General features: G+C 47.2%; 1 protein-coding gene across 7 annotated transcripts in view; it reads right to left on the bottom strand.

Moving 5' to 3' along the window:
- MBD1 (methyl-CpG binding domain protein 1) overlaps positions 1 to 21,567 on the bottom strand; it is a 322,119-nt gene that overhangs the window by 187,842 nt on the left and 112,710 nt on the right. For all 7 annotated transcript variants that reach the window (XM_029611568.1, XM_029611550.1, XM_029611587.1 and 4 more), the window contains exon 8: positions 12,181 to 12,321. In XM_029611568.1, coding sequence (XP_029467428.1) covers positions 12,181 to 12,321 — 141 coding nt within the window. The remainder of the gene's footprint in view (positions 1 to 12,180; positions 12,322 to 21,567) is intronic.

Below are 21,567 nucleotides of genomic sequence, written 5' to 3'. Positions count from 1 at the left end.
GGGGTAAGTAAAGGTGGCTTTAAGTTTATTTTTCTTGATTGACTGCCATTTTAATTATTGGGTATTATGTGATGTGTACCTTTTTGAAATATTTTATTGATATTTGGACAATTTTTAATAATTTTTATGAGTTTTTAATTATTGATGTTATTGTTCAGCTGTTTTATTTATTTAAAACTTTTATACACCGACATTCATAGACATATTACATCGGTTTATAGGTAACATTTATCATTTTGCAACACTTAGTATAGTTTTACAATTATTTCTGTGTGGGGATCTATAGCAGCTTGGCTTGTTCTGTTTTCCTAATAGGTGTAGTAGTGTTTAGGGCCTAGTTAAATATTTGTAGTGTTACTGTTTGAGTGTGTTCCATAATACAGGTATAACTTTGCGGGTTAGTTTGTGTGCATAATTGCAGATCGTGGGACTATGTTAGGTGCTATATTTCTCTTTCCATTTCTTCAGGTTTGCACTGCATGCAGAGTAACTGTTTTGGTTTTCCATTCCAGTTTGTCTCCATATTTATATGGTACTTGGTGAAGGTCAGTTCTGGGTGTGTGACTGAGGTGAGGTATTTTACTAGCATGTAGGCATTTGTATCAATCTTATTTGTTGTGTTTTCTCAATGGGACATGCATTCGTGGTAAAATTACTGTCTTTTCTTAAGGAGGGGTATTGTGCCTGTCAGTAAAGGGAGTTTGTTTTGCTTTTACTGAGATGTCATCAGAACCAGAATATCTCTTTTTTGTATGGTGAGTTGTATGGGTAATGCCCTAGTTCTGCTCTTCACCCATTGTTGGGGGTCAAGGGGGTTCATGAGGATGCAGAATGTACATTTAGCCCTGTGATGGTCACATGTTCACAGTGTGTCACGTACGTGAGAACCATCTGTCAGGTGTGTCCCGGCTGAAAAAAGGTTGAGAACCACTGATATATGACTACCGCCATCACAATGTCAGAGAGCATCCTCACCACCTGGTCACGGACAAGCAGTAGAAACAGGAGCAACGCCTTCCAGATCGCTTTTTTCCAGATGGTTGATGGACCAGGACACTTCTGTCGATGACCATAGACCCCGAGCTGTTTGAACCTGACAGACAAGCCCACCATTCCTTCAGACTGGCATCCGTCATTACTAGCACCCAATCTGGGATTTCCAGCCCCACACCCTTTTCCAAATTAAACTGAGCCTGAAATTCTCCAACTGCACAACAGTAGCACCCGCTGAAGCAGGCACATATGCATGAATGCCCAAGGTACTAGATCTAGCATAGATACTATGGAGCCAAGCACCTGTAAGTATTCCCAGACCTTGAGTCTCCAGAGACATGGCAATTGCCAACCTGGTCCTGTAATTTGACTATCCTCTGCAAGGTGAGAAACACATTGCCCACCATGGTCTCGAAACACACTCCTAGGTATTCCAGTGACAAAGGGAATCAGGTGACTTCGACATATTTCAAACCCGCCCCAGGGATTTTACTGTTATCAAACCCCCCTTGATTTTGCCTGAATATACCAGTTATCCAAATAAGGGTGTACCAGATGCCCTCCCCCCACCCCTGCAGAGGGTTGCCGCCACAACCACCATCACCATGGTAAATGGTTGAAGCGCCATAACGAGACTAAGAGGAAGAGCTTGAAATCAATAATGTTTCCCCCAGCAATGCAAACCTTAAGAATCTTTCGTGTGCTTCCCAAATGGAAATATGCAGATAAGCTTCTGAGAGATCTAGGAACGCCAAAAATTCCCATTTTTCAACTGCAGCAATTACCAAGCACAGCAAGGAAGCATTCACCTTCTTGAGATCTAGAATAGGCCAAATTGGGCCTCCTTTTTGGAGACCACAAAATAGATGGAATATCGTCCTTGCCCTCGCTCCTCCATGTGCATGGAGACCATTGCTTTCAACTTTAAGAGCCACTCTAATGAGACCTTAGAGGCGTGATGAGAGACCATGAAGGCTTTGCGCACAGGGTGCGCAAATTCCAATGCATAATAGTCTATTACGGAGAGGTTCCACTGGTCCGTCGTTGCCTCTGCCCACTCTTAAAAAAAACAAAAAAAACCAGGGTCAAATGACCCCCAGTGCTCATGCTCAAAGAATGGGCCAAAGGAAAATTAGTTCTTACCTGTTAATTTTTGTTCCTGTAGTACCAAGGATCAGTCCAGCCTGCTGGTTATGCCTCCCTTCCAGCAGATGAAGTCAGAGAAAAGCTGAGAAGCACCCATCATATAACCTGGTGTGCCACCTGCGATCCCTCAGTATAATCAATATCAAAGCAGAATGAATGGCTGTTATTATAACTATTTTATATTATTTTATTGTATTTTAATTTATCAACCAATGACTAGACCAAGTCAAACTTAAATGTCTTGAAGTAGAACTTATATGAACGTCTTAAATCAACACTAAGTCGCGTAGATGCGTAGTCTGTGAAATAATCTGCCAAGAGAAATACAAACTGCTGTACGGACTCTCCTGCCAATGGGCGGGCGTCTGGATTGATCCTTGGTACTACAGGAACGAAAACTAACAGGTAAGAACTAATTTTCCTTTCCATGTACGTACCAGGATCAGTCCAGACTGCTGGGATGTACCCAAGCTCCCCTAAAAGGGGTGGGGCCTGGAGAGTCTGGCGCGAAGCACACTGCTGCCGAAGGAATCCACCTTCAAATCCCGAACATCCAATCGGTAATGTCTAGCAAACGTGTGCAATGATTTCCAGGTGGCCACCCGACAAATCTCTTGGGGCGAAACACATTGGCTTTCTGCCCTTGATGCTGCTTGTGACCTAAGAGAATGCGCTTTAAGACCCTCTGGTACTGGGCGCCCCTGACTTATGTAAGCAGAAGCAATAGTGTCTTTCAACCAGCGGGCAATAGTAGCTTTAGAAGCCTTAGTCCCTTTCTTAGGGCCGCTCCACAACACAAAAAGATGATCCGACAATCTGAACGGATTGGTAATCTCTAGGTACTGCAAAAGGACTCTACGGAAATCCAACCTCCTCAGATCCTTATCCTCAACAGAGAATGCTGGCAACTCGATAGACTGGTTGACATGAAATGCCGAGACTACCTTCGGAAGGAATGAGGGCACTGTCCGAATAGAAATCCCCGAATCAGAAATACGCAGAAAAGGCTCCCGACATGACAAGGCTTGGAGTTCCGAAACTCGTCTAGCCGCACAGATAGCCACGGGAAACACCGTTTTAAGCGTTAAATCCTTCAACGTAGCCCACTTCAACGGCTCAAAGGGAGACCGGCAAAGGCTACGAAGAACCAAATTTAAACTCCATGATGGACAGATCGCGCGCACTGGAGGCTTCAAGTGCTTGGCCCCTTTCAAGAACCGTGCCACATCCGGGTGAGCAGCAATGGAAGCACCATCAACCTTACCACGAAAACAGCCAAAGGCTGCTACCTGCACTCGAAGTGAATTGTATGCCAAGCCCTTCCGCAAGCCATCCAGCAAAAAGGCGAGAATATGACCAATAGTGGCTTGCCGCAGGGGCAAAGTCAACCCATGGCACCAAGAATCAAACACTTTCCATACTCTAATGTAGGTGATAGATGTAGAAGTTTTTCTTGCCCATAGAAGGATGGTAATAACCGCTTCCGAGTAACCCTTATTTCTTAATTGTCTCCGCTCATAAGCCAAGCCGCTAGACAGAAGCGGTTTGCCTGATCGAAAAATACTGGACCCTGTTGGAGTAGGTTCGGCAGGTGACCGTCCACCTCTAGATTGACCAGATCCGCGAACCACGTTCTTCGCGGCCACTCCGAAGCCACTAGAATCACCGGTCCTTGGTGAGATTCTATGCGTCGTAATACCTTTCCTACCAACGGCCAAGGAGGACACACAAAGGAGAATGTGGGATGGCCAAGGAAGTACCAGGGCATCCACACCTTCCGATCCATGATCCCTTCTGCGACTGAAGAAACGGGACACCTTGGCGTTCAGACAGGTTGCCATCAAGTCTAGGCGGGGGGTCCCCCACCAGCTCAAGATCAGCTGCATCGCTTCCCCGGATAGCGCCCATTCTCCGGGATCTAGCTGCTGTCGACTGAGGAAGTCCACCTGAACATTGTCGACCCCGGCTATGTGAGATGCAGCGATGCGGGCCAGACTGCGTTCTGCCCAAGTCATTAACATGTCCGCTTCGTCGGCCATGGGGCGACTTTTTGTACTCCCTTGGCAGTTTATGTAGGCCACGGTGGTCGCATTGTCGGAGAGGATCCATACTGCTCGGTGGCGGTCCATGGGTAGGAATTGTTGCAGCGCCAGACGAACCGCCCTGGTCTCTAAGCGATTAATGGAACACTCCGTCTGTGACTGTGTCCAAAGACTCTGCGCTGACCATGATTGACAAACTTCCCCCCAACCGGAGAGGCTGGCATCGGTCGTCACAATTATCCATTGAGGATTCACCAGGTCCACCCCTTGAAGTAAGTGATCCTGAACTAGCCACCAATCCAGACTGGATCTGGCCGGTTCTAGCAGAGGCAATGGAAGGTGGAACTCTTCCGACTTGGGATCCCAACGAGAAAGTAGCGCCCTCTGCAAAGGTCTCATACGCGAAAAAGCCCAAGGAACCAATTCCACGGTAGACGCCATAAAACCAAGAACCTGTAAATAGTCCCACACCACTGGTGAGGGAAGAGAAAACAGGTGCCGCACCTGAGACATCAACCGGTCCATCCGCACCAGCGGAAGTGAAACCTTGCCCACGGCGGTGTCGAAGCGGGCTCCTATAAACTCCAACACCTGGGAAGGAACCAGCTGGCTCTCTGCATAATTGACTACGCAGCCTAGGGACTGTAATCGACGCAAAACCGAACGAACCGCTTCCCTGCAAAGGATCTCAGACTTCGCTCGTATGAGCCAATCGTCCAGGTAGGGATGTACCAAGATCCCTTCCCGCCGAAGGCTCGCTGCCACTACCACCATTACTTTGGTGAACACACGGGGAGCCGTCGCCAGTCCGAAGGGCAGGGCACAAAACTGGTAATGTTGTCCCATGATCATGAACCGCAGAAACCGCTGATGGTGTTCCTGGATTCCTATGTGGAGGTAAGCTTCTGTCAAATCCAAAGAAGCCAAAAATTTGCCCTTGTGGACCACCGCAATGACAGATCTCAACAACTCCATTCGAAACAGAGGCACTCGCAACGCCCTGTGACCTGCTTGAGGTCCAAGATCGGCCGGAAGGAGCCCTCCCTTTTTGGATACTACGAAATAACTGGAGTAGCAACCGGTCCAGCGCTCGGCTCCAGGAACCAAAAAAATGGCTCCTAGAGCCTTCAACCGGGACAATGTTTGGAGAACAACTTGTTGCTTCTGCTGGGGCCTGCAAGTGATTCCAGGAAGAGATCCCGCAGGGGCCGAGCAAAATCCAAAGTGTAACCACGACTTATAATATCTAGAACCCACTGATCTGAGGTAATCTTGACCCATTCCTCTCGAAATTGGGAGAATCGACCCCCGGATCCTTGGAACTGAGGAATGGGCCGGCGCCCCTTCATTGGGGAGCTTTATTGTTATGGGAGAAGGTATGGGAGGCTCCAGCACGCTGAGGCTGTCTGCCACGAAAGGAATATGCCCATGATTGCGCTTGGGTAGCCGTTTGCCTAGGATTATAAGAAGAGGAACCCCTACCTGACCGGAAACGGCGCTGTCCCCGAAAACGGCCCCTGTAGATACCGGGTGAGCGGGCTGACCTGGGTTTGTCTTCCGGTAGCTTGTAAACCTTGTTGTCCCCCAAGGCCTTTATGAGTTGCTCGAGCTCGTCTCCAAATAACAGCTTACCCTGAAAAGGAAAGGAACCCAGCTGAGACTTGGAAGAGGCATCCGCCAACCAGTTACGGAGCCATAGCAGTCACCTTGTGGACACCGCCGAAGACATAGTGTGTGCCGAAGTACGAAGGAGATCATACAAAGCATCAGCCGTATAGGCTACCGCCGATTCCATTCAGTTTGCCTGCTCGACCTCTCCCGGAGGGAGGTCCTGGGCTATGAGCATCTATTGAACCCAACGAAGGGTAGCTCTTTGCATGAGGCTGCTACATACTGCGGCCCGCACCCCCAAGGCAGACACTTCAAAAATCCACTAAGCAACACTTCTAGCTTCCTATCCTGGAGGTCCTTGAGTGCTGTTCCTCCCATCACAGGGATAGTAGTATGCTTGGCTATGGCCGTGACCGCCGAATCTACCTTAGGAATCTTAAGCAGGTCGAGAGATTCATTAGGAAGCAGGTAAAGTTTTTCCATGGCCCTGCTAACTCAAGAATTCCTCAGGGGTCTCCCATTCACGGGTCACGAGCTGAAAAAGCTTCGGATGGAAAGGAAAAGTTTGGGGTGGAGCCCGAAGACCTGCCAAAACCGAATCCCCTGGAGAAGTATCCGGCGCCTCTTGTGGGATGGGGATCTCCAGTTCCTGAAGTACATGGGAGATTAAAGGATCCAGTTCCTCTCTGCAGAACAAACGGAGCACCTGCGGATCATCCCCCTCTATTGGGGTGGCATTTTCTACTTCATCACCCACATCCTGGGTGGAAAGATCCTGAATTCCCGGCTCTGCCATAGTCAGAGGGCCAGACAGCCCATCCCCCAGATCAGGTCGAGCAATGTGAGGTTCAGACCTCCCCTGGTCCGTGTAAGCCCTAAAACATTTAGCCTGGGTAGGAGACTGGGATTCCCAATCAGTCTCAGCTTCCATGTATGCCTTATGTAAAAGCAATACGAATTGTGTGGAAAACGAGTGCTACCGCTTTAAGGACCCTCCCCCGGGGGCAGGGATGGAGGAGGAGTTGACTTAGCAGGTAAACTGCGTGGTCATTGTGGGCTGAGGGCCGGCGGAGATAGAGGAGGGAGATCCTCTCCCTTCTCAGACAATTCAGCGTCTCCGTCTGCTGGAGGCAAGATGGCTGCCGCTCTCGCGCTGATCGGGAGCGAGCCAGGCCTTTGCCTCCCAGCTGACTGACGACCGCGTGGACACTGTATGGCCGCCTCCCGTGCCGAAATTGAGCTCCACGAAAGCCCCTTGCCCCTGGGAATGCACCGGGAGCAGAGGTCTTCACGGGAGAGCCGGGTCCATGGCTCTCCACAAGCGGCGCATACTGTCCCACGTGGCATCGAGGAGCACGCGAAGCAGCCAGGTTAAGTCTCCACCCCCTCCGGAGGCCCAGGAGAATCTGGGCAGGTTGCAGCTGAGGAAGAAATCGGACGCGTCTAAAAGGAAACTTTTTTTTTTTTTTTTTTTTTTTTTAAACTCAGCCTTCAGTGGACAGCCAGGCTAAGAAAGCAGAGGAATTTTGGCATCTCTGATCTGTCTGAAGAGGGTGAGAGTGATCGGCCCACCGGTAAGTTTTCCCCCTCAGCTCACCGGGCTAGTGAATCAAGTCTCGGGGGAAAAAAAGGCTGTAGGGCAATGCCTTGCCTGCCTGTAGTTAGCTGCTCTCTTCACCAAAGGTCTTTTATTTATTTTTTTATAGGAACTAAACTAATCAACACTTTTTTTTTTTTTTTTTTTTTTTTTTTTAATTGATTTAGTCAAAGGTTATTGGTTGATGAGAAATCAAACCTGTCGGGAACAAATCCCAGGAAATTTAGACAGAACCAGGACCGCAGGTTATGCCTCTCAATCTGCTAGAGTCAGAAAAATACTGAGGGATCGCAGGTGGCACACCAGGTTATATGATGGGTGCTTTTCAGCTTTTCTCTGACTCCATCTGCTGGAAGGGAGGCATAACCAGCAGGCTGGACTGATTCTGGTACGTACAGGGAATCACATTTAATTGCTCAACTTTGGAACCTCTGCAGCAGATCCATAACTTTCCAGAGTAGGTTTTCTGGACCTTCAAAAGTACTGCGACTTGCTCAAAAATTGACACTGAGAAGAGGCCTCTTTCCCCAGCCTATAGTGCTTCGCTTCCCGGTATTTCTGCCTACTAGGAAAAGTTTTCTTGGTGCCTTTGGGTTTCTCTTTGGGCAACTTGTGCTCCCCAGATGCTTCACCAGCTGCCCCAAGCTTTCCACAAACAGCAGCTTGCCCTTGAAGGGAAGGCTGCCTAGTTGCAACTTGGACAAGCCATCAGCTGCCAATTACATAGCCGGAGAAGCCAACGACATTTTTGGCCGATGTGTGCAACAAATCATACAGAGCATCTGTTATAAAAGCCAAGCCAGCCTCCCAACGTTCTGCCCCTTTGGAAGACAGAGAAGCACTCTGCCTCTCTACCGGAATCTACTGAATCCATTGCAGACAGGCTTGCACCAATGCATACCCACTGCTTGAATACACAACACTGAGACTTCACAACATCCCTCTTCAGATGCAGTTCCATTTTGCGATACTGCGCATCCCACAGTAACGTGCAACCAGCCACCAGAACAATGGTCTTGTCACCACCGAAACAAAGGCATCCACTTTAGGTAATTTCAGCAGTTCCAGCACATCCTCTGGTAGCAGATAAAGTTTTGCCATTGCCCTTCTAACCATTAATCCTGCCTCCAAGGTGTCCCTAAAAACCAGCTTAATGATACAGTGGAAGGGAAATACCTTTACTGGACCCCTAAGTCCCTCCATGACCGGATCTTCACCGTCATGCTTCAATTCTTCCACTACCTGCTTAATCCACCGCTCTTTTAAGGCCTGAGCACTCACTGAATGCAATTCATCCTTGCAGAACAGTTGGACCACCTTAGGGTCACATCCCTCCCCTACTCGAATCTTTGTCTTCCTTGTCTCCAGGGAGATCCAGCAAGGAAAGCTGAATATAAATAAATCCTCACAAACCCCCCGTCACCCCAAATAGGAACCTGCCAACACCCCCTCCAAGTCCAGCACAGGGAGTCACTTTCTTTTGGAGGGGAAAAACAGAGGTCTTAACCCCTCCCAGGGGCCACTTTCCTCACCTTTGAAGTAGATAGCGTTCCTCTGGAGCTGGTTAGTTTTTCCCCATTCCTTTTCTGACCCTGTGCATCAGGAGCACAAACTCAGTTGAGACCACCTCTTCCGAATCAGAATACCCCTCTGTGTATTCTGCTCAATCCTAAGAGTTCTGCCCAGGTACCGAGGCCTCCGCTGCAGCAGACAGTACTGAGGTGAAGCAATTTTCTCTCCCGATTCCCCTGCACCACAGATGGCCACAGTTCCTGCCCTACAGTGGAGGCTTGCAGTGCCTTCCTCCAGAGCCCAGGGTACCTGCTTCTTCCCCACTGACTTTTTCAGGTCTGCTGCTGCACCTGCAGCTGCCCTCTCCACCACCCATATATGGCCCACAGAGGTCCAAAGTCTGCAGCTTGGAGCGTTCCTCCCCACAGGCTCAGCAGCGCTTCCCTTGCTCAGCAAGAAGACGCCACTGCTCTGAAGCACATAGTTCCTGCCAGCCCTGTACTCACTGCGGTCCCAAGTCAACACTGCTGCCAAGACGCAAGTCACCCCTCAGCTCCAACTGGCTGCTGTCACTCTCTCTCTCAACAATGAATAGAGACTGCCTGCCCAGCCCTGCTGCTGAGCTCACAACTTTTTTGTCTCCCTCAAACTCTTAAAGAAACAGCACCCTCTAAAAACAAGTGTGCTTTCCTGCTCCAGGTCTGCTTCTGGACAGTGCCATCAGGCCAGGGACCACGAGGGAAGAAGGGGATAAGGCAGACCTGAGGGAGCCAGACGACTAGCTATCAAAATCCACCACACAATCTGGGCACAGCTCCTCCAAGAGCCACCAACCCCCTGTTTGCCCCTACTCTATCAGGAAGATGGCCCCAGATGAGGCCCCAACACCCCATGGAGCAATTTATTTCCTGCTTCAGCCCAAATGCAGGTGACACTATCTAATGTATTCCTGGTACAGTAAAAGCATTTCTTCTGTCTCCATCTGCTGGTAGGGGAGGAAAAACCATGAATCTAGATTGATCTTGGGAACGATAATGAAAGCAAAATTGCTTACCTTGTAATAGGTGTTATCCCAGGACAGCAGGATGTAGTCCTCACATATGGGTGACATCGATAATGGAGCCCTATACGGAAAAACTTCTATCAGGTGCAGGCAGAAGAATTGTGGTGGGGGTTTGGGAGCAGGCCACTTTCTGTTCACCATGTTGGGGGGAAGAAAGTATTTCCTGAGTTAACTGGCCCAAAGTATAAGGTTAGATAGTGGCACCGTAATCGGTACCAGTGGTATCGGTGACGTGCTCGGTGATGTTATCGGTAAGGGCATCGAAGGAGTCTCCGATGGAGCTGGGAATGGCGTCTGTATCGGCGTCGATGGGAGGCATCGGTGGCGATGTCTATGGCGCTGGCCTCGAAGGTTGAGCCGGTCCTGGTATGGCGTCGAGGAGCGCATTCCTGACTGCCTGGCGGATATATCCATCCAGTTCCGCCCGCATAGCTGGTGAAACCAGAGCAGCTATGGGGGGAGGCAGTGATGGCGATTCCGATTCCTCCGCAGAGCCCTGGGGAGGAACAGTTCCCAACACCGATATCGGTGGGGATCGCCGTGGAGTCCAAGGCCTCATAGAAACCTCTTCTGTCCGAGGTTTCTTAGATGGAGATCCGGAATCTTTCGATGGCTGACCGGATCGATGCCAGAACCGTGAGGCCTTCGATGCCGATGCTTCTCTTTACCTTTTTCGATGCTCGATGCCGATTTCATCGAAGAAGCTGAGGGGGACGATAAGGATCTATCTCCCGCTTCATCCGGAACTCGTTTTTTAAGGATTACTTTACGAATCGTTCCCGCCGGAGACGACTGTGTCAACGTTGATGTTGAAGGGAGCAACCGAAGATGAAATAGTTGCTCCATTTTCTCCACCCGGAGTCGTCGTCCTTTTGGTGTCATCTTGGCGCACTTTTGACAAGATTGGTCATCGTGGTCCCCGCCGAGACAGAGCACACACTCTAAGTGTGGGTCTGTGATGGACATAGTTCTGCCACAAATAGGGCATTTTTTGAAGCCCGTAGCCATGGTTAGTCGGACAGCCGTCGACTAGGCTAAGAAAAAACGGCACGGAACTGACGGCAAAAAGAAAAAACTTACCGCGATGGAATTTTATGGGAGACCCTTGCGGAAAGAAGTTTTTCTAAGCTTTTTATAAGGTATGGTAAATTTACCACACAGGACTCCAAATTAACCGCGAGGCTAACGGCTCCGCGGAAAAAAGAAGACTGAAGGGAGACCCCTGTGGCAGAGAATCTCATAGCATGCTGAGCATGCTCAGTGGGCACACTGTGCCAGTCAAAAGTTTATAGAAACTTTGATAGAAGTTTTTCAGTATAGGGCTCCATTATCGATGTCACCCATATGTGAGGACTAGCATCCTGCTTGTCCTGGGATAAAGAAGTATTTCTACATTAAGAGGGAGGTTGGATTGATGCACTCATCACCCAGCAGATGTGCTGGGAGAAAATATACTGGAATTCAACAAACATGGGAAAGCGTATTGTCAGCAGTAGGGAAGAGAGGGCTAAAGTCTATGACAATCTGAGGATCCTCAGCAGCAGGAGAGCAAGGAACAAAGCTTGGGACAGACACAAAGAATACTCAGCAATGGGGAAAAGGGGCAAAGCTTGGGACAGTCACAGAGGATGCTCATCTGTGGAGAAGAATGCTAAAATAGGATTCAGGCAGAGGCTCTAGAACAAGGGGGCATTGGATGTGGGTAAAAGAGGGCAGACTCAACAGTAATCTAAGCAAATATTTCTTTACAGAGAGGGTAGTGTATGCACGAAACAATCTCCTTGTGGAGTTGGTGGAGACAAGAACAGTGAGTTCAAGATAGTATGGGATAAACAAGAGATCCCTGAGGGAGTGGTAGGGATTGTAGAGCTGAATTAGTTTATATACCACTGGCAGACTAGAGAGGCCGTATGGTCTTTTTCTGTCATTACATTTCTATGTTTCTATGTCCCTCAGCAGTGGGGAGCAAGGAGCAAAGCTTGGTCAGGCACAAATGATCCTCAGCGGGTGGGGGGATATGCAAGGGGTAAAATCTGAAGATCATAGGGTCCACAGTACTGCAGCAAGAGGGAGAACAGGCAGAGATTAGGTATGCCTGGATCTGCCATCAATCTAATTTTAAAAGACCAAAATAAAAAGGAATAGGTAAAATGCCAAGAGAAGGGAAGTGAGGAAGGAGAAATGCAAGCACAGAGGGGTAGGTGAAGAGACCTCACCTTGCGCAAGCACCGGCGCTTGACACATTTCCACTGACGTTTCATCTTCTTGGCAGTGTTCATTCTCCTTCGTACACAGATCCAACAGTTTCCACAATCCTCTGTGCTCCGACAGGCTTGACATATACCACAGCCTTGACCCTGCCATGGAAAAAATGGAGGAGAAACTTTAAAAGAAGCAATGGTGGGACAAACAGCCTAAATTCCTATGAAAATAGCAGGTCATTCAACAACCATCTCTCTACCCCCCCCCCCCCCCAACCCCTCTCCCCTCTTAGCAAGCTCCCTTTGTCCCAACAGTATTAAGCAGTCTCTTGTTCAATAATATAGTAGACACCCCTACAGTATAAGAGGCAAGAAGGAGCAAATAGATTCTCTCCCCATGGTGGCAGAAGAATCCCAAATTCTCCTCATCCACCTTTCTACTATTACTACTTATTTCAATAGTATTAGTAGACATACACAGTGCTGTAGATACACATATAAAAGACATTCCTTTCTAGCTAGAGCATACAAACTAGACAAAGCACACGGAAATAACAAATTTCCTGAAACCTCCTATTAAACAGAGAATTGCTTAAAATAGACAAAGCTAAGGTCAGACAAGGTTTAAGGTCAGCCTCCAAAAAGGATTTATTTTTTAGGCAGTTCTTGAATAAGGTCAGAGGGGGCATAATGCACCAATTCAGGAAGGCTGTTCCAGGCAAATTGAAAAAGCATAGAATTGGGAGATGGCAATAGAAGAGAAAAGAAAGAAAAGTGCAGTCTGCTTGATGAATGAAAGTCACAGAGAAGCCATAATACGTGGCTTTAATGCAAACTGATTACATTATCATTCTGTTAAGATATCTACTCCACTTTTGATACTGTTGTTCATTCTATTCTCACACACCTATATCCCATGGGTATCACAGGAACAGTTCTTAAATGGTTTAAATAATATTTGATTGAACATTCACAAGTTCAAATCAAAGGTTCATATTCCTACTGATTAAGTATCTTTTCTGGTGTACCTCAAGGCTCAGCATTGTCATCATTACTTTTTAACATACAGTGACTTGCAAAAGTATTCAATCCCCCCTAAAAAAAAAAAAATCAAATTTGTGTGGATTACAAATGACACAAACAGATTAAGAGCATACTGATTTGCTGGAACAAAGTAAATTTTCAAAGTAACAATTCACTATTTCTCTGCATTTTTTTAAAATAAATTTAAAAACTGAAAAATGTTGCTTGCATAAATATTCAACCCCTTCAAACTAGTCCTTGGTAGAACCACCTTTTGCTGCAATAACAGCTTTATGTCTGTTGGGGTAAGTTTCTTCCAGCTTGGCACACTGTTTGGAGTGATTTTTGCCTATTCTTCCTGCTGGATTTGCTCCAGGTTGTTCAGGTTGGTTGGATGATGCTTATGGCCTGCAATTTTCAAACAGTGCCAAGATTCTCAATTTGATTGAGATATGGACTTTTGACTTGCTCATTGCAGAACATAGGAAAATTGTTTCTTACCTGCTAATTTCCGTTCCTGAAGTACCACAGTTCAGTCCAGACTCCTGGGTTTTTCCTCCCTAACAGCAGATGGAGACAGAGAAGAAAAGCTTTACTAACACTACTGCTTATTCTAGTGTGCCATGCCATCTGCAGTCTCTCAGTATTGACCTGTACCCAAGCCAAGATGAAATAAACCTAAACAACCTACTTCCGTCCCTCTCTTGAACTAAGCAGGAGGATGATACAGCCCCCTAAACTGGAGCATCTTCAGAAATACGAATGATTGAACTCTCCAACCAGTAACCAACTCTGCATTATTTACAAATGAATATAAGAGCGTCCTATGTAGAACATGTGGGGCTCTGGACTGATCTTGTAGTACTTCAGGAACGAAAATTAGCAGGTAAGAACCAATTTTCCCTTCCTGTTTATACCCAAGATCAGTTCAGACTCTTGGGATGTACCCAAACACCTCTAAACTGTGTGGGATAGCACCACTCGCAGAACATCCTCTCCAAAAGTTGGCGCCTCTGGTGCATGGACATCCACATGGTAATGCCTGGCAAAGGTATACGGAAAAACTTCTGTCACAGTTTCTAGAAACTTTTGACTGGCACAGAGTGCCCACTGAGCCTGCTCGGTGTGCCATGATATTCTCAGCCACAGGGGTCTCCTTTCAGTCTCATTTGTAGCAATGAGCGTTACCCAAAAATAAAATAATAATAAAACACATCGGACCCAACTCCGCGGGGTGGCGGGTGGGTTTCGTGAGGACTACATCCTGCTGTCCTGGGATAACACCTATTACAAGGTAAGCAATTTTGCTTTATCCCAGGACAAGCAGGATGCTAGTCCTCACATATGGGTGATTAGCAAGCTGGAGGCTGAGTCATCTTTGTATTGGACCAGCAGCATATAACTTTTGCAACAGGCACAACAACTGGTGTACTGCTGGAAAAAATGAGGCAGCCTGAAATCACAAAAGGTGGATGTAGAAGAGATTGGGATTATACTGGAAACAAGTTCTTTAAAATAGATTATCCATAAACTGAATCTTGTCGTCCTTCCTTGTCAAGATAGTAGTGAGCCGCAAAGGTGTGAAGGGAACTCCATGTTGCGGCTTTACATATGTCAGCTATTGGTACTGAACGATAGTGTGCCACTGAGGTTGACATTGCTCTTACTGAGTGCGCCTTTACTCGCCCCTGGAGAGGACAGCCTGTTTTCTCATAGCAAAACTGTATGCAATCTGCAAGCCAATTTGACAAAGTTTGCTTACCTACTGCTTTCCCAGGTTTGTTTGGATCAAAAGAAACAAAGAGCTGGTTGGATTTCCTGTGGGCTGTAGGGTGATCTAAGTAGTAAGAAAGCGCACGCTTACAGTCCAAGGTGTGTAAAGCCCTCTCTCCTTGGTGAGAGTGTGGTTTTGGGAAGAAAGTAGGCACGATGATGGATTGATTCAAATGGAATTCCGAAACAACTTTAAGAAGAAATTTTGGGTGTGTGCGGAGTACCACTCGATCATGTAGGAATTTTGTGTAGGGTGAGTATGTGACAAGTGCTTGTAACTCACTAACCCTTCTTGCTGATGTGATGGCTATTAAGAAAATAGTCTTCCAAGTGAGAAATTTAACATCACAGGAATCCATGGGTTCAAAGAAGAACGCATGAGCCTCGTTAAGACCACATTAAGGTCCCATTGTGTGACCGGTGGTCGGTGTGGGGGTTTAAGTTGAATTAAACCTCTCATAAACCTACTAACGAGGGGTTGTACTGATAGCGGTGCATCCCCAACAGTATTGTGATAAGCTGAGATTGTTTATTTTATTTATTTATTTAACAGCTTTTCTATACCGACATTAAAATACACATCATATCGGTTTACATTTCAACTAGAAAGGAGGAGAGTTACAATGAACAGGGGAGGGGGAAATTGGACAACTGGTAGGATACGGATTGAGGCTCTTAAGGTAAGAGCATCGCACAGTATTGCAATAGAGTAGGCGAGAAGGATAGTGAAAACAGAGTTAAGTTTAGAAGAGTACAAAAAGATTAATCGGGTTCAACAATTTAAAAAGTTATTTACAGGTTGCATGATAAGACAAAGAATTTAACGATTACATGGCCAAAACATTAAAGAGTCCATGGCCGAGAGTTACAGTATTTACAGCATTAACAAGTTTCAAGAGGTCGGGGAAGGTGGTCGAGGGAAATGGGGAAAGGACGAGGGAAAAGGGGAAAGGACGTTGCGATTAGTCTGGGAAGGCCTGGTGGAAGAGCCAGGTTTTCGCCTGGGCACAGCCTGGGCACAGCACCCAATCTCATAACTCAGGATCAGGGCAGATTGCACTTAGATGTACCCTTACAGATGATGTCTGTAGCCCAGAGTCTGAGAGGTGCCATAGGTAGTCTAATAAAGATGATGTAGTGCAGGAAAAAGGGTCAACACTGTTTTGTGTGCACCACGTGGTAAACCGTTTCCATTTAGCACAATAGTTCTTTCGTGTGGAGGGTTTACGTGAAGCTACAAGCACTTGAGACACATTAGTTGAAAGATTGAGAGGTTGTAGAATCAAGCTTTCAACATTCATGCTGTGAGGGATAGGGATTGCAGGTTGGGATGACGCAATCTGCCCTGATCCTGAGTTATGAGATTGGGTGCTGTGCCCAGGCGAATTGGGTCTCTGATTGAGAGATCGAGGATCAAGGAGTATTGGAAACCATACTTGTCAAGGCCAATACGGGGCTATGAGTATCATGGACCCTTTGTCCTGTTGTAGCTTCACTAGAGTTTTGGTTATTAGTGGTAACGGTGGATACGCGTATAGAAGGCCTGAGTTCCAGTGGCGAGCAAAGGCGTCCCTGGGTAAGCAGTTTCTCTGCTTGTGCAGGGAGCAATAATTGTCCACTTTGTAATTCAGTTGTGATGCAAAGAGGTCTACTGTTGGGTGGCCCCAACTGTGAAAAATCTTGGTCGCCACTTCTGGATCCAGAGACCACTCGAGAGGTTGGAATTGACGACTGAGGCGATCTGCCACTATGTTGTGAATGCCTGCTAGATAAGTGGCCCGTAAAAGTATTGCGTGTGTCAGGGCCCAGTCCCAAATCTGTGCTGCTTCTTGACAAAGGAGATATAAGCCCGTACCTCCCTGTTTGTTGATGTAGCACATGGCTACTGTGTTGTCTGTTTGTATCAGAACAGTCTTGTGGGAGAGGCAGTCCTTGAACGTATGTAGCGCATAACGTATAGCTCGAAGCTTTAGGAAATTTATCTGAATTGTCGCTTCGAGTTTTGTCCAAGTACCTTGGGTTTGCAGATGACCAATGTGTGCTCCCCAGCCTAAGGTGGATGCATCTGTAGTTAACGTCAGTTGCGTAATCGGTTGTTGGAAAGGTAGACCTTTGAGCAAGTTGTCCATGTTTGTCCACCATAGGAGCGAGGTTCGTAGTTGCTGAGTTACTTAAATTGGATAAGAAAGTGGTTGAATGACCTGTATCCATTGTCTTTTGAGTGTCCATTGCGTGAGCCTCATGGCTAATCTAGCCATAGGAGCGATGTGAACTGTGGAGGCCATGTGACCCAAGAGAGTGAGACATTGATGAGCTGTTATTTGCGTACATGTGCGGAGAGAGCCTGCTAACGAGGCAAGTGTTTGTGCACGATCTTTCGGAAGGAAAGCTTTTGCTGTTCTGGTGTTTAATTCTGCTCCGATGAATTGTAACAGGTGAGATGATGTGAAGTGGGATTTCTGGTAGTTGATGAGGAATCCCAATGAATGGAGTAGAGTTATCGTGAGCTTGAGAGAATTGAGAGCTCCTTGTCTTGTTTGGCTTCTGATGAGCCAATCGTCCAGGTAAGGAAACACGTGCACGCCTTCCTTGTGTAAGTGGGCAGCTGCTACTGCTAGGCACTTTGTGAACACTCGAGGTGCTGAGGCAAGACCGAATGGTAGCACCCTGTACTGGAAATGTTGAGTTCCTACTAGGAATCGTAGATACTTGCAATGAGGAGGGAATATCAGAATGTGAGCGTAAGCATCTTGAAGATCCAGGGAACAGAGCCAATCTCCCTTTTGAAGAAGAGGTAACATGGTTCCCAATGATACCACCCTGAATTTTTCTTTTTTCAGGAATTTGTTGAGATTCCGGAGGTCTAGGATGGGACGTAGGCCTCCTGTTTTCTTTGGAATGAGGAAATAACGGAAGTAGAATCCTCTGCCCTGCTGAGGCCGGGGAACTGGTTCCATGGCCCTGGCTCTCAGAAGGGTGGATAATTCTGTTTGTAAAAGTGTGAACTGGTTGTTTACTGTCCACAACGAGGTGGGAGGAGTATCGTTTGGTACAGTGAGAAAGTCCAAGTGGTACCCCTGAGATGTGATGGAAAGTACTCATTGGTCTGTGGTAATGTGTGACCAACTGTGTTGGAAGAACGTAATCCGACCTCCTACCGGCAAATTTGGGGTCAGATTGGTAGAGAGGCTGCTGTTCCCTGGTAGTATTTCAAAACCCCGATGTTGCTCCTGTTTGAGGAGGGGGTTGAGCTCTGGGCGCTCTTGGTTGTCTAGACTGTGCTCTTTGAGTTGGTCTGGATGAGCGTCCACGGGCGGGAAGTGGATAATAACGCCTCAGCCTGTAGTATGGGCGCTTGGACTCTTTCCTTGGGAGTCTTGTTGATTGTGTTTGAGACTCCTGAGGTACAGAAGATAGTTGCCTTAGAGTTTCTGAGTGCTCCTTTAGGAGGGAAATGGCTTCTTTAACCTTATCCCCGAAGAGATTGTCTCCTACACAAGGGAGATCAGCCAGTTTCTCCTGTATTTCCAGTCTCAAGTCTGAGGCCTTGAGCCAGGCCCATCTTCGAGCACTTATACCGGTGGCAGACATTCTGGATGCGGTCTCAAAACAGTCATACGCTGCACGAACTTCGTGTTTGCCTGCCTCCAGGCTTTTATGAATTACAGAAGAGAAAGAATCCTGAACTTGCATCTGTTTCCATAAGTTACGCTGGTATTGCGTCATATATAACTGGTAGGACACAATCCTGGAAACTAGCATAGATCCTTGATACAACTTCCTACCTATGTTGTCTAGGAACCTATTGTCTTTGCCTGGTGGAGTTGAAGAATGAGTCTTTATTCTTTTTGATTTATTTTGTGCTGACTCTACTACTGACTGGTGAGGTAGTTGAGTCTTCTGGAAGCCTGGGATGTGTTGGACCAGGTATGTCGCATCAGTCCTCTTGTTTCCTGGAGATATGGAGCAGGGATGCTCCCATAATCTGTGTAACAATTTCACAAGGACTTCGTGAATCGGTACTGCTAACACCTCCTTATGTGGGTCCACGAACTGCAACACTTCCAGGGTCTTTTGCCTGGTGTCTTCCTCAGACTGTAACTGAAAAGGAATGGTGTCAGCCATATCCTTGATAAAATTGGAGAAGGATAGGTCCTCAGGAGGAGATTTTCTTCTTTCCTCTGGGGGAGATGGTTCCGAGAGGACTTCCTCTGAGGAGGTATCAGTGCCAGTATCTTTTCCATGTATCAGGTGTCTGCGGTCAAAGAGGTGTAGAAGGGATAGGCAACTTTGGCATCGATGATTGTTCTCTGGGTTTCGAACCCCCGATGGACCTGGGACTGGATCTGGAATTGGCGATTCTCCTATAATATCTTCTCCCCTCGGTGGTATCGGTACTTCCCGAGGTTTCACCGGGATGGCACAGATAAGTGTATCTAGTTTTGCCAAAATCGGCACAAAAAAAGATAAATCGGGCAACGGCATTGATGGCATCGAAGGAGTCGGCACTGGCATCTATAGTGGTATCGATGGAGCCGGCGATGGAACCGGTAACGGCGACATCGGTACTGGCATCAATGGAATCTGCGAAGGAGACTGTACTGGCGATGGCGCTGGCCTCGATGGCAGAGTCGGTGTTGGCATCGGAGGCATATCGAGGAGCGCATCCCTGACTGCCTGGCGGATATAACCATCCAGTTCCGCCCTCATAGCTGGTGAGACCAGAGCAGCTATGGGGGGAGGCAGTGAAGGCGATACCGGCACCTCCACAGGGCCCTTTGGAGGTACAGTTCCCGGCACCTATATCGGTGGGGATCGCCTCGGGGTGGAAGGTGTCGTCATCGCATCATCTCTCCGAGGCTTCTTTGGTGCTGATTCAGGATCCGATGGACCACCGGATATCAGGTCGGTCTCGGGATCGTGAGGCCTCCAATGTCGATGCTTCTGCTTGTGCTCGGTGCTCTTTTCGATGACCGACGTCGATTTTATCGAGGATTTAGATGGGGTTAGCGACAGCCGATCTCCGGCTTCATATGGTCTTTGTTTCTTGAGGACGACCTTACAGATCGCTCCAGCCGGAGACGACTGCGTGGACATCGATGTTGATGGCATTAGTTGTAAATGGAACAGGTGTTCCATTTTCTCCATCCGGAGTCTTCTACCCTTCAGCATCATCTCGGCGCACTTCGGGCACATTAGGACATTGTGACGCTGACAGAGACAGAGTACACACTCTAAGTGTGGGTCCATAATAGACATTGTACGGCAACAAATTGGGCATTTTATAAAATCTGTAGCCATTGTGAAGTCGGACACCCGTCGACGACTTTCAGGCTAATAGATACAGTACGGAACCAACGGGAAAAAAACAGAAAAACTTACCGCGATGGTAAAAAACGGGAGACCCCTGCAATGTCGAAGTTTTTCGAGTTTTTTTACAACTTTTTATATGGTGAAAAATCACCACACAGGACTCCAATTAACCGCGAGGCTAACGGCTTCGCAGATTGAAGGGAGACACTTGTGGCTGAGAATATCATGGTATGCCGAGCATGCTCAGTGGGCACTCTGTGCCAGTCAAAAGTTGCTAGAAACTTTGACAGAAGTTTTTCTGTATAGGGCTCCATTACTGATGTCACCCATATGTGAGGACTAGCATCCTGCTTGTCCTGGGGTAATGTATCACAATCCGCTTATGATTTAACTACTATGAATTATTTTGTATCATCCGCAAATTTGATAACTTCACTCATCGTATTCCTTTCCAAATCATTTCCAAATATATTGAAAAGCATCGGTCCAAGTACAGAACCTTGAGGCACTCCACTGTTTACCCTTTACCCTTTTCCACTGAGAAAATTTACCATTTAATCCTACTCTGTTTTCTGCCTTCTAACCAGTTTGTAATCCACAAAAGGATATCGCCTCCTATCCCATGACTTTTTAGTTTTCGTAGAAGCCTCTCATGAGGGTCTTTGTGAAACGCCTTCTGAAAATCCAAATACACTACATCTACTGGTTCACCTTTATCCACGTTTATTAACCCCTTCAAAAAAATGAAGCAGATTTCTTAGGCAAGACTTCCCTTGGATAAATCCATGTTGACTGTGTTCCATTAAACCATGTCTTTCTATATGCGCTACGATTTTGATCTTTAAAATAGTTTCCATGAGACAGAGGTGATCTGCCTGATCCCAAAAGATTGAAACTTGCCAAAGCAACCTCTGAAGGTATCTGAACCTCAGCAAGCTGTCCACTGCCAGATTTATGAGATCCGTGAACCATGGGCACCGTGGACACTTGGGACCATGAGGATCACCTTGCCCTGATGCCTCTCTATTCACCAAATCATTCTCCCGACCAAGGGCCACGTAGGAAACAAATATAAAAGGATCCCGAGTAGCCACTCCTTCCACCCCTTATTCTTTTGCAAATGAAAAAGCAGGATGCTTTAGTGTTCAGCCGCAACACCATCAAATACATGCTGGGGAATGCCCCACCTAGCCCGAATGAGGATCATAGCCTCCTCTGCCAACTCCCACTTGCCAGAATCTAGTCTCCGACGACTGATAAAGTCTGCCTGAACATTGTCCACCCCAGCTATGT

The sequence above is a fragment of the Rhinatrema bivittatum genome, chromosome 1, assembly GCF_901001135.1.
Source record: "Rhinatrema bivittatum chromosome 1, aRhiBiv1.1, whole genome shotgun sequence".
NCBI classification, from domain to species: Eukaryota; Metazoa; Chordata; class Amphibia; order Gymnophiona; family Rhinatrematidae; genus Rhinatrema; species Rhinatrema bivittatum.
This window is presented reverse-complemented; position numbering and strand designations above follow the sequence as displayed.